General features: G+C 48.8%; 1 protein-coding gene across 2 annotated transcripts in view; it reads right to left on the bottom strand.

Annotated features, from left to right (window-relative positions):
* EVL (Enah/Vasp-like) overlaps window positions 1-12,241 on the bottom strand; it is an 88,518-nt gene extending 76,277 nt beyond the window's left edge. For both annotated transcript variants that reach the window (XM_054567662.1, XM_054567664.1), the window contains exon 1: window positions 12,108-12,241. In XM_054567662.1, coding sequence (XP_054423637.1) covers window positions 12,108-12,130 — 23 coding nt within the window. In that variant the 5' untranslated portion in view covers window positions 12,131-12,241. The remainder of the gene's footprint in view (window positions 1-12,107) is intronic.
* Between the last annotated feature and the right edge of the window lie 839 nt (window positions 12,242-13,080).

Here is a 13,080-nt window from a genome sequence, read left to right as displayed (position 1 = left end):
CAGCCTCAAGCCGCTGCGACCAGGGGCGCCTGAAACGCGGCCAGGCTGCGGAGAGGGGCGGTGGGAGTGTGAAAGCCACACCAGCCTGCAAAGACTTGGTCTGAGAAAGGCATCCAGTATAGCTTCCTAGTAATTCCATATTGATTACATGTAGAAATTATATTTTGATATAGCAGTTTAAATAAATACATTATTAAAAATTACTTTTCTTCTGTTCTTAACAGGGCGGTTAAATATTTAGCTTCCACACATGGCCCACGGGGGTGGCTGCTGTGCTTCTGCGGGCAGAGCTGCTCTGGAGCCCGAGGCGCCGCTCTCCATGGCCCTCCCTTCTCCGTCAACGGCGATGGGTTAATTCCCACCTTAGAAATGTCCTGCTCTCGCTCACAGACACAGAGAAAGGGAGGGCGGAATGGGTAAAGGGATCAAGACGCACAGACTTCCAATTATAGAATAAGCGAGTCGTAGGAATATAATGCACAGTGAGGGGAATGCAGCCAATAGTATTGTACTAACTTTGTACAGAGAGAGATGGGATCATTTCCCAATGCATACAAATGTCATACACATGAAACTAATATAACGTTGCATGCCAATCATATGTCAATAAAAAAAGGGAAATGTTCTTTGCAGATCAAAAGCAAAGATTTCAGAGTATTTTCTAAGTCAGGATGTCATTATTGGCACACAAATAAAAAACAGTTCACCAAAAATACTGAGACAATACTCTAAGACTGACAAATTTGTTTACAGCGTCTAAGTCCATGGTGAAAGCCATTTGGCAACACTCAGTTAAAAATGTCACATTCAGCATATACACCTAATAATCTCTTTTAAAAGACATATACTGAGCACCTATCATGTACTGGGTTCTTCACATTTATCATCATAACTTCCATTTTAAATATAAGAGGACTGAAGTTTGGAGAGTGGCTCAGGCCACCCGGCCTGTAATTGGCTGCCACCTGGAACCCAGGTTTTTGTACCACAGCGCTAGGCTCATTCCTCCCTCTGCATTTTTTAAAATGTTTGTAATGTAAACTTACAGTGTACAAAGTACTTTCAGATACATTATATCATTTAATTATCCAGACTCGGCTCAGTAAGATCTGCTCATCCCTCCCTCTGCGTTTCTTTTCATGTTTGATACTTTATGTTTACAAAGTACTTTCAGATACATTATATCACTTAATTACCCAGACTATTCTGTGGTTACAGGACGGGGGCATGAAAGGCCTGGTGGGAAGGACTTGTCCCGCATCTCACAGCTCAGTAGAGCCTCCTCTTACACCCACGAGTTCTGTCCTCCCTGCTCCACGGAACATCGCTTCCTCCTTTAATACGCACGGCCTTCCTGGTCTTGGAGTCAAATGGAAGGGGGGCCTTTATTATCAACGATGGTCAAATGCTAATTCAACAGCAATGCCACTATTTTTTACTATTTTTAAACACATGTAACTGTACATTACATATTCACATATTATTAATGTAGTAATAGCACCATAAATTTATGGTCTTATTTTATGGATCGAACATATTAAATACATACGTAGTGAAGGTAATGAAAGCTTAATATCAAGGAGAAAGCTGTCTGCTTTGTTTCTACTGCCCTGGGGAAGGTGTCTGATTTACTGTGAACCCTCTGGCGTAGGAGGGGAAAGGTAAAAGCAAAGGGCGGGAAGATAAGATTGGCTGGTCTAAAACCTGCCCTATTTGCTCTGCCCATGATCAACAATTCTCTCTACTTGCCACAACTTTTTTAGATTTTAATTTCTTTTTCCCCCCTATTCTACAGGGCACGGTCAACGTGGTGCTTCATGAAACCACAGTGCCTCCAGCTCTCTCGGGGATATCCAGGACCCTCGGGCTACCTTCAGTCCCCCGTCCCCACCCAGGACTGACTTCTGTGCCAGGCCCCCCTCCTCCCAGGGCCAGGGAACAGAAGCACCAGAACAGGGATCAGTAGACTGGCATTGTAGATCTGGCTCTGCTGCTAACCCTGGGGACCGTGACACCAAGCTGTGACCCTCTCTGGGTCTGTTTCCTCATCTGTAAAAGGGAGACATCTCTAACTTGCTGGGACTGGTGTTAATGAAATGATGTACTGGAAACGGAGCTCTCCGCAGGTAATAGCTGAATTAGACTGAAGCGACCCCGGCCGCATCTCTAAGGTCTATTCTGGAAGAACAAAAGAAGGTAACAGAGGGTGTTCAGTAAATATCGCTCCCCTTTCTCACGGGAGGGCCTCGGGGGCCCTGACAGGTCTGCTTCGGGGAAGTGGAAAGTCAATGCTGTGTCCAGGCGACTCCTCCAGCTCTGAACCAGGGGCCGCCTCGAGAGCCTCTGTGGCTCTAACACTGCCTTTTCTTCTCCTAAAGGCTCACTGCCCGCTCTTCCTGGACTGTGCCTCACACAGGGTCTTCAGTCCTCTCACCAACCCCCTTTTAAATGTGCCTGTACATGTCAGCTCTGGCTGCTGTGACAAAGTACCAGACCGGGGGGCTTAGTGACAGAAATTTGCCTTCTCGCAGTTCTGGAGGCCGGAAGGCCAAGGTCAAGTGTCGGCAGGTTTGGTTTCTCCTGAGGCCCTCACCTTGGGCCACCTTTTTGTGGTGTCCTCACACATAGCCTTTTCTCCAAGCTCCTGGTGCCCGTTCCTCTCCCTACAAGGACACCAGCTCTGCTGGCCCAGGGCCCCACCCTTCAACCTTCATCACCCCTAACCTCCAACCGCTGCCTCCAAATACGGCCGCCCTGGGGCTAGGCTTCAATGCATGAATGCGGGGGGAGGGGTGGACACAATCCAGTCCAAATAGCGTCCAGACCTCAGTACTCTGGTAAACACCTAGAAGAAACACAACCCTGTGGCTGGGGTCTGGCAGGTTTGCAGATGGCTAGTATGGTCCCTCTGGAGGGAAAAAAGTGATACAAGTTCTGGTCTGCTTTTGATTTGCCCTGCAGTTTTGTATTATTTGGAATTCTCTAGGTTGTGACATTTTAATAGGAAAATATAGAATTTATTAGTTCATACAGTGCAACAACAACAAAAAAAACAAAACAGAAAAACATCATGGATAAGCCTGGCTTAAGCAGGGCTGACTGTTTGAAGCCCAGGCTCAATGACGCGGTGAGAAGCCAGGTCTTTGGCCGCCACTGGCCGCCAACCCGCCTGTGGGCTTCGTTACCAGAAGGCTACCAATGATTCGGGGCTTCCATGATCCTCCAGCTCTTGACCCCAGAAAAGCACACGTCTTGCCTAGCAGCTCTAGCCCAAGTCCTGCGGAGAGCTCCTGGGTGACAGACCTGCCCCTGAACCGATCGCCATGGCCAAGGGACTGAGCCATGGCCAGGCCAGGCCCAGCTCACGTGCCACCCCGACGTGAGGGAGGGGTTAGGCCCACAGAACCACATTCACTGTGGAATGGACTGCTAGTTCCCCTCCTCTGAACTCCTCCTTCCTAGGCTGGCTGCTGGGCAAAACACAGCCACTTTCTAGGAATAGCAATGCTGTGAAGAGCAAAACAAATAGGTACGCTAAAAAATTACATGATTGCCTCTCCCTTTAAAAAAAACTTCTCCATTTTTGTACAATGTCTTACTTACTGGAATGACCTCAAACTCCTACCTCTGCCCGGGCGCTGACCAACAAATGGCCGACGGAACGCAGGCACAGCATGACCTCGCACACCCAGCGCTCTCCCCCAAGAGGAACCACTCCGGGGTGCGACACTGCGTCCCTTCTCCTCCTAGCAGCCCTGAAGAAGAGCTGGCTCCCTGCTCGTCACGGAGACATCAAGAGTAATTACATCAAGACATTCCTTTAAACACACACACACACACACACACACACACACAGATGGGCTCAGACGAGGGAATGAGCAGTGTGAAAAAAACAAAGCACAGAACACAACACATGCACTGTTGAATGAAATTTACCATTTTGGAACTGTCCAAAAATTTCTTGCTGCCAGGGACCTATCAGGAAAACACAAAATAAACTGCTTCAGCAGTTGACACTGGGGGACAACAAAGTGAATGGCAGACACACGGTTCCTGATTTTCCAACTGAGTGACTTCATTAAGCTCCAAAAACATAAAAACCAGCACCATACACTGGCACCTGTGTCTTGTTTGTATTTGAATCTAGAAGAATCAGATTCATTTCAATATGTAAGGACTTAAAAAAAAAAACGATTTTATTTATTTATTTTTAGAGGGGAAAGGAGGGAGAGAAACATCAATGTGTGGTGGCCTCTTGTGCGCCCTCTACTGGGGACCTGGCCCGCAACCCAGGCCTGTGCCCTGACTGGGAATTGAACCGGCGACCCCTTGCTTCACAGGCAGGCACTCAATCCACTGAGCCACACCAGCCAGGGCTCAATATGTAGGGACTTTTTAAGCTTCACATGCATTTTTGCTAGCTCAAACCCTTTTGTAAATTCCCACAGCCTTGAACATCTACCACGTAGCCCTTTAGGCCTGGCACCTGACCTATTGCCTGGACCAATTCTGCCCGTGCAGAAAAAGCAGGTCCTGCTCCCCAGACTTGGTCTCCCTCAAAATCCCAGCAATGCTTCATGCTCGGAAATGGACAGACATCCAAGAGGCAGCAACTACCCTCTTTCCTGCCATTTCCTCTTCTAGGGCTTGTAACAATGGCATACGGCAAGAGGTTAAGAAAAAAAAAAAAGCTAATAAGAATGAATAAAAAGTGCTGAGAAGCCATCACGAATCCAGCTCTGTTCAAGTGTGACAGATGGAATGAAAATGTAGCAAACCTTTTTTCGGCCTTCAAATAACCCTTAATCAAGTCTGGAAAATATGACAGAAAAATTAAGTATTAGATTATGCTATATACATTGAACTTGTACACGAGCACTCCTGACAGCCAGACACTGGCTGCGCAGCTACCGAACCCAGGAAGGACCGCCAACCAGCACGAGTTCAGTTACAGACCGAAAGTGTACTCTGCACTAGCTACCCGTGTTTCGCACACCTGGATGCGGCCTGCCTGAGGAGGCGCCCCCAGGTTCGAAGGCGCGTGTGATGGCACCTTTCATTTTCCGGTGCTCTTGACTTTCCAAAGTGCCCACACGGCCATTATCTTATTCTCTCTGAGCCACATCTCTGTGCATAAAATATTATTTCTGTTTTCCAAGTGGACAAACTAAGCCCCAGTGAAGGTAAATGACACATCTAAGGTAACGATGGGGTACTCAAGAACTGGAAAATATTAGTTTAAGGTGATAGGTAATAAGCTCCATAGTTAATGCACGTGAAGAGCTATTGTTTCTGGAGCTGCAAGTACAGCCCCCCCGCCCCCGGACTCCAGGAGACCACAAGCAATTGACCTTTGTGCTCCAGAAGAGACCGTGAGCAATCAAGGTGGCATCTGAGCCTCTGTGCTCCAGGGAAAGACAGTCACCCAGGACACAAAGAAAATTGCCAGTCAGTGGACGAAAGGGTGTTAGGGAAATTGCAGGCTGCAGCTTTTATCTGATTACCCTCTTTCCTGAATTCCAAATCCCTTACCTACACTTTTGCCCCCTTATAACAAGCCTGGCTTGAAAGGAAATGTAAGTCGGTCTGTTAGGGTGCTACCCACCGTCTTCTCATATCACCATCTGAATAAAGCACCCATAAAGATTCAGTGCCTGTCTCTGCTTATTGGTTTCAGTAGCTGACAGGGGGCGTGAAGTCCGGCTTTTCCAGTTTCAGTAACACAGCTCGTATCACTGGGTCCTAGGTTCCAGGTTCCCAAGGCCAGGCTCTTCCCCCGAACTCTAACTGTAAGCGGGCACCGGAATCATCAGTGGAGCTTGCAAGTGTGCACGAACTTGGGTTCCACCCCCAAGTATTTGGACCACGTCGATTGGAGAGGCAGCCTGGGCACCTGTGTGTGGATTCTGATGGGTCCTCCCAGTTGAGAACCATCCCACAGGACCCTTCAACTTGAAGGTCTTCAGAGGTTTCCCCTGATGTCCAACAACCACCCAGAACGTACCCATCATTTCTACAACAGCCGCTTCTGGTTGGAAGGGCGCGCATCACCGAGTTCTCCCTTGGAATTCACTTTGCGGCCCACGCCCCGTCTGACTGTCAGCGCAGCCCCCACTTCTTCAGCAGACGTTCCTATCTCATGCCAGGCTCCGGAAACAGAGACAGGGCACCGAGGAATGCGGAACGACGCCCAGTGGGCTGTGCGCTACTGCAGGTCCTGGGGAGAATGTCACCCCGTGGCACGGGGCTCTGGTTGTGTTGTCACAACTAGACAGCAAGCACTGGAGTCCCAGTTCGTCAGCTGTGAGAAACTTAATAATTCTCGCAGGCCAGTGCATCTGCCTGTCAACCAAGCCCAGAGCCACACTCTCCGCTGACAAGCCACATCATGGTTGGTTCACTGCGTCATAAACATTTCAACAGACAGGACCGTCACCCAAGGACTGCTCGCCAGCATCCCGAGTCGGACCTCTGGGGCGGGGGGCGAGTTTAGAGGTGCTCTGGCCCACGGGGGTCAGGCCCCTTTCCTGGCTCCTAGGCGGCTTCTAATCCATGATTAGATTAGAACGGGATTTAATTAGTCTAATTAAATGCCTTGTTGCTTGAGGGAAATTAATTTATTGAGTATCTACTAAGTGCTGGGCACCTTGCTAGGTGCTTTATGTAAGTAATCTTATTTAATCAGTGCAGTAATGCTGGGAGGTGGGTAACACCCCATCTGACAGAAAGACAAACTAAAGCACCGAAGGCTCAATTGAGACGCTCAGGGTAACAAGGCTGGTGGAGAGTCAAAGGTGCCAGCACCGCAGAGCATCCAGCAGTGTGTCCCAAGATGACCACACAAGTCACTAAAGGTGGAAAGCGTTTGCCTCCTCAAGCAGTGAACTTCGGGGCAGAGAGAAGTCACCAATCTCGAGGAAAAGACAAAACAGGCGTGGTTACGCTGAAGAAAATGAGAGAAATCGCTCCTCCTCTCAGCGCTGCGCCCCCGCCTCAGGCCCTGCACTAGGCCCAAACCCTTCCTTTTATTTTCACCTGTCCAAATCCTATGCTTCTCCAACACCCTGCAAGACTCGCGTCCTCTGAAAGCCTCCTACCTCTCAGCTCAGCGGAACCGCTGCTCCTGTGCTCCTTGCGTCATGGCTACCCCGGGCCGCACCTTCTCAGGACAGCAAATTCCTGAAGGCAGGGCTAAGGGTTAACATATTTGCATTTTCTTTTATGGCTTATATTTAGTAGGTGTTCAGAAAGTGTATTTTTTGAATGAATGGTTTGCTACTAGCAAAAAGGCCCTCCCACCTCCAAAAAGACATACACAGAGTCTTCAGAACCTACACAGTTGGCGGGACCTCTGCAACTATCCTAAGTGGCTAGCAAATGTCATACAGATGCTGTGTCCTGTTCCAGATGCATTCCTCTAACTGAGCCCAGTTAAAGCCTTTCTTGGTTTTCACCGGACTCATTGTTTTTAACACACGAGATAACTGCTGTGCTTTTATGCAAAGGGTGTGGGGAATGGGGACAAGACTGAATGGGTTAAACGTTAACTGATGAAGCTTCCACTGATCCCAAAATAGAAATACAAACATTATAGCAAAATTTTTAATTTATACACTTCTTTCTTACATGTTATGCTCAAAATAGCCCTTTCCTGTAACTGAAGAAACTATAACCTAGAGAAAAAACATCACAGCTTTTAAGTTTATACTTTACAAAGTGAAGTCAAATCTTTGGGCTCTGATCCCCAACAATGCCTCTATTTGAGTAACAGTCAACAATAATTATAACACTTATTTAATAATGGAGGGTTCTTTTAAATATATCTGCTTTGTCATTCTAACAGCTAAATTACGTTTCCCAAAATAACATTTTGCTTGTGGCTTGTCAGACAACACAAAGCGGAACTGTCAAGTCCGTGAAATCTGTCTGTCCTTCCTGGTCGCCTGTTCTATTTCTTTCTCCTTCAACTCTCCACCCTCTGCCCACTTCCTTGGACCAGGTGCTCCTGGGGTAGGTCTGGGCAGAGGTAGACACGTGGGAATCGTCTGTGTCCCTGAGCCTCTGTTTTCATTCCTAAGATGCTATGTGGGTTAATGTTAGCACAGGCAAAGCAACTAGCAGCGCCCGGTACACAGTAGGCATTCAGTGATGAAGCTCTGGGCCTCCCCCTTCCGGCCCAGCCCAGTCTCCATGTCCTGCTGATCCGAGCTGTCCTTCCACACCACAGAGGGGAACATCACTGGACCTAAATACCTGTCCTTTAAGGTCTTATAGGACCCTGGGGAATGAGAGGGATGAAGCTGGCACTTGACACCTGCGTGGGTTTTCCTGGCTGCAAACTTCAGGTGGTTCCTGATTCCACTCACTTTCACTTGTTTCAACCTTCCAGTCAAAGGGCAAAGAAAAGGTATAACATTTCTGAAAACCAGATATATATTTGAAGTACTAAAAACAGAGATAGTAAGAGTTTGAACCTCAACTTGTCTATAGTGTTTAAAAAAAAATAATCGAAACAAAACAGATTCAAAGTAGTAACTTCCCATTTTCATGTGATTTGACGCATTCTGACTGGATTTCCGATCCCGGAGGTGGTACACCACAGTCCGTCTGAAAGTAAGCAGGAAAAAGTACCAGGAATTTTGAGAAACGGTTGTTTCTAATTTGGGTTCCATTCTCACTTGAGGGATCATGGAGCCAAAAATTACATTTAAAACTCTCCCTTCTGGAGGTGGGAGGGGCCTGTGGTCCTGTTCCAGTCCCTAGGTGGGAGGAGGACTCCGGAATCCCACAGAGCTGTCTCCAGTGACAGTCTCAGGTGACAGTCTCTGCAGTGGAGAGTAACAGGTCAATGTTTACTTAAACTGTTATTTCAGTACACTCCTCACCAAAGAAGTTTTTAAATTTTTTTTCAAAAGGCAAAAGCATGAGTAGAGCATATCTACCACAACAGCCAGCTACGACAGCTCGCCTGGTGTTAGGCCGATACAGACTTGCGGCCACGGCAGGCCGGACTTCCCTATGGGCTGGGAAGCGCAGGCCCGACCTCCCGCGCTTCCGGAGCCGCAGCTCTCCAGGCTGGGGCCCTGGGCCTCAGCGCAGCGTTACCACAGCAGAACTTCTGGAGTGAGGTCACCTGCGGAGGCGCCTTATGAAATGTGGCCGGAACTCTCTGGCACTCCAGCACCTGGGGCGTGCGGAGGACACCTGGCCTCTTTCCCAGGAGGTCAGCTGTCGACTCTTTGACATGCTCCTCTGAGCCGGCACCCCGAGCGGTCGCCACGGCACCTTTGTCAGGCCCGCACCGAGCCGGCCGGACCGCTGTGTGCTTTTCCGTCCTTGTTCAATCCTCCTGAAAACGAACTGGGTCCACTGCTGAGCAAGGCTTACTGCGTGTGGAGCAGTTTTAGGCACGAAGTACACAAAGTGGACAACACAGGAGGACTCATTAAACTTCTCCAGAACTTGCGTTCCAATAGGGACTAATGGCCCATATCCATGTCCGTGTCAAACTAGACTTCCTTTTAGAAGTGAAGGCGGCCCTGTGCTCTTGGGGTTGAGACGTGTGCATGGAGGCCCATAAATACGTGTGGGTAAGAGGACAGAGCCACCCCGGACGCCCTTTGCTCCCTTCTGCTCACGCTGAAAGAGTGCTGTACTTTATCAAGTACATTTATGTTCTCATTTAATTCTGACAGTATCATAGATTTGCATGGCAAGAATTGCTATCCTCATGTTCCAGCTGGGAAAATGGAGGCAAAGAAAGCTCAGGAGACAGTAGACGGCAGAACCAGGCTAACAAGCCAAGACGCCCTAAGACACTCACCCCCAACTCCCCTCCACCGCTCTAAGGCCTCGCAGGAGGTGGGGGCTGCTGTGACCGCTGCGGCCACAGTCAGCGCGCCCGCCCCACGAGCATGCTGGTGCTGGCCCACCGGCCCGTGTGCTGCTCTGGCTCCTGACCTTTTTCTACCCAAACCCCCCTCTGCCTCTGCCCCAGAAGACTTCCCATCTCAGTGACAATCTGTCTGCTTCTCTCAAGCTGACGGCTCTCAAGATCTGTTTCCCAGACCTGCAGCATCAGAATCACCTGGGAAGGCGTCACACCTGCGGGTTTCAAGCCCCACCCCAGACCTCCTTACTGGATCTGCACCTCTTGGAGGGGCGCAGCAGCCCGAGTTTTCAGAGCCCTCCTGCACGTGACCCTCCTGCACGTCACAGCCTGAGAGCCACTCTGACCTCAGCTGAAAAGCTAAGCTCTTCCGTTACGCTGGTGTTAACCCACTGCAACCACCCAGCTCCACACACGCAAAGCCTGTGATGAAAGAAGAAAGCCATTTGCCTGGTACCGTGTGGCAGTCGCACCCAGCCGAGAGCATGAGGACCAGCTCAGCAGGAGCCTGGAGCAGGGGTGAGGGGCTCGCCGCTCTGGCTTACTTTCCTGAGAGGACCGCACTTTCCCCGGCCAGCATGCGGCGGCCTTCCCCTGGACCAGTCCGCCTCACTAGGCCCAGCTCCTGGGCTAGGAGACCAGCGCCACAGGCTGGTTTTGTGGGTTCATGTCCCTTCCCAAACTTGGAAATGCGGAGAAAGGCTCCAAGCTCTGTTCCGGGCAGCAGTTAAGGCTTACTCCACCTATAATAAATGCTCACAACAAAATATGAACCCTACAGGGACACTACTTTCTACAATTCACAAAACTCTTCCATCACTCTCTCAAGATCAGAAGAGCTGATTCTGAAACTGGGATTAGGACCCAGGAATCCTGTTTCATTCTCTAAGGACTGATCTACTGCAACGTCAAGCATTAAATAAATTCTTGTGAGTTATTAATGGAGCTGTTATAAAACAGTAACTTCTGGTCCCCATGTAAGGGCACAGTCCCCATATCACTCGAGCATGTTGCCACATGAAAAGAACGTCCTTTTCACAAGCCCAGTCCATTAGAAATAATGCAGGGACACACTCTTAAACAAAGGATAACTTCCTGGGCCCAAAGCCCCAAGTTGACAGAAAGGGCGGGGACAACCTGTGTAGCCCTGCTTTTCTTTCAGGAAATCTGATGATTCTCTCATCTACTCCCTTGATTTTGATTAAAAGGCCTCTAGTTTCCTCTTACAAATAATGAAAAGTGGTTATTCTATGATCATTTTATATGGATTGCAGCACCATTTGGAGGGAACAAAAAGGGCTTGTAAGAGACAGAACGGAGGTTCCCACACAGTCTTTGCCCATCAGCAAGGTATCCATGCTCAGTTCTAACATATGCAGAAATGCCGTGCGAGAAATGGGAAGCTGCCCGAGGTCCGAACCAGACACATGAACACTCGCTTCCACATGTTCCACAGCCGTGGGAACACGCACAGGAATGACCGGACAGCCCTCTCAGCCCCCTCCTTTATTTTCATTTCTTAGCAACTATCTGTACTGGAGCAGCTCTTGCACATTCACAGCCACACACGCCTTCCCGGAGAAGAGATGGAGGAAAGCGAGGGAGTGAGATTCACAAAAGACGCCGTTTGGAGCATTAGTGATTACAGCAGCTGGAAGGCTCACAAAAGCAAAGGAGGGTCCTGTTCACAGGACATTATCAGGGCACTTCCCAGAAACCCGCCAGCCACGACATTACTATCGATGAGGAGAATTAGAGCCAAAATCACATCTCAACTAAGCAGACAGGCTTGCAGAATTTTTCACCTTCACTGCTAAGATTAGCATTTTTTTTTTAAGAGAGCAGTTGACTCCATGAGTTTGACAAAGGAAGAAAAACAAAAGATAGCGAGAGACTCATTCTGGATGAACAGTTGCTATTCTGTATTCATAACTCTACACCTGCAGCAGAAGCTCAAATGAGGCACGAGGTGGGGTCCTCGGCAAATGTACACGCCAGCAAACAATTATCCACGCTGCACCTGTGCATGCAGCAAACACCCTGACCTGCACCGTCGCTGCACCTCCGACCCACCTCCCGGGAAGACCCCGCCCAATGCAGACAAGAACCCCTTTTCTGTGTGCGAGAACCAGCCAGAACCTAAGCTGTCATTACACAGCAAAAACCTAGCGAGAACAAAAACCCAGCGGCAGGCTGATGTGGAAAAGCCAGAACATACCTGAATTCTTCAAATGCGAACATGACCTAGTCAGAGACAATTTCCTCAGATTGTCTGGTAGCCTTTTTGGTTCGGAGGACAACCATTTAGTCAGTCAGATGGTGCAAAGTGCAGGAAAAAGAGGCGGGGTTCTCCGCCCAGTACTCTGAAGTCAAAGGCTTTCTGCAGACAGGGGCCTGCAGCCTCCAGCTCCGCCAGCTGCTGACAAGCGGCAGCTCACAGGGGAGGCAGCGAGAAAACCATGTGATCACTCCAGCAAGTCTGATTAATGCAGTGGATGCTTAGGCTCCAGGCTGGGCGCTGGATTAGTCCAGAGGAGTAAGTGCAAGCCTGGGCCCCGGGTAAACCGCAGAACACACCCCACCTCCAGACCAGGAGACTGCACGGGGGCAAAGCTTAAAGGAATGGGAACACAAGTGTTCCACTGTGATCTGCCTGACTACCTCGTCTTCCTGCAGCTGCTGCTGCTGTAATGGCCAGGTAGGACCACTGTGGTCAGTGAATGTAGTGTAGAGTGATAGATGCCTGGCTACATTTTACTGCAAATTCTGCAGAATCCTGTATTCTACCCATCCAGTACCAAACCTTACTTTATCACAGATGCATAAAGGGCTTTGGAATCCTCAAAGCTACATCTTATGCCACCACTTTACTGTGAACAATATGACCTTGTAGGTCAACGATGATGGGTTATCTCATTTCTTTGACAATTCATTTATTGAGTGTCTAATATGTATCAGGTTCTTATCAATGCCCTGAAGTACAAAAATCACCGTAATAATTTCAGAATATGAGTTAAAAAAAATAAAAAAGGAAAGGAGATGTCGGCCAAAGAAAAAAAAAAAGGGGGGGGGAGACAGAAATGTTTACCAGCTTGTAAAGCCCAAGCTGGCAAAACTTGGCAAATGAGCTGAAACTGCAGTCTATACTTGCCATTAAGAATCTTCAGCATTTGGACTGCAAATCTTAATAA

This window comes from Pteronotus mesoamericanus, unplaced genomic scaffold (assembly GCF_021234165.1).
Source record: "Pteronotus mesoamericanus isolate MK-2021 breed Mesoamerican mustached bat unplaced genomic scaffold, CSHL_Meso_final contig_192, whole genome shotgun sequence".
NCBI classification, from domain to species: Eukaryota; Metazoa; Chordata; class Mammalia; order Chiroptera; family Mormoopidae; genus Pteronotus; species Pteronotus mesoamericanus.
This window is presented reverse-complemented; position numbering and strand designations above follow the sequence as displayed.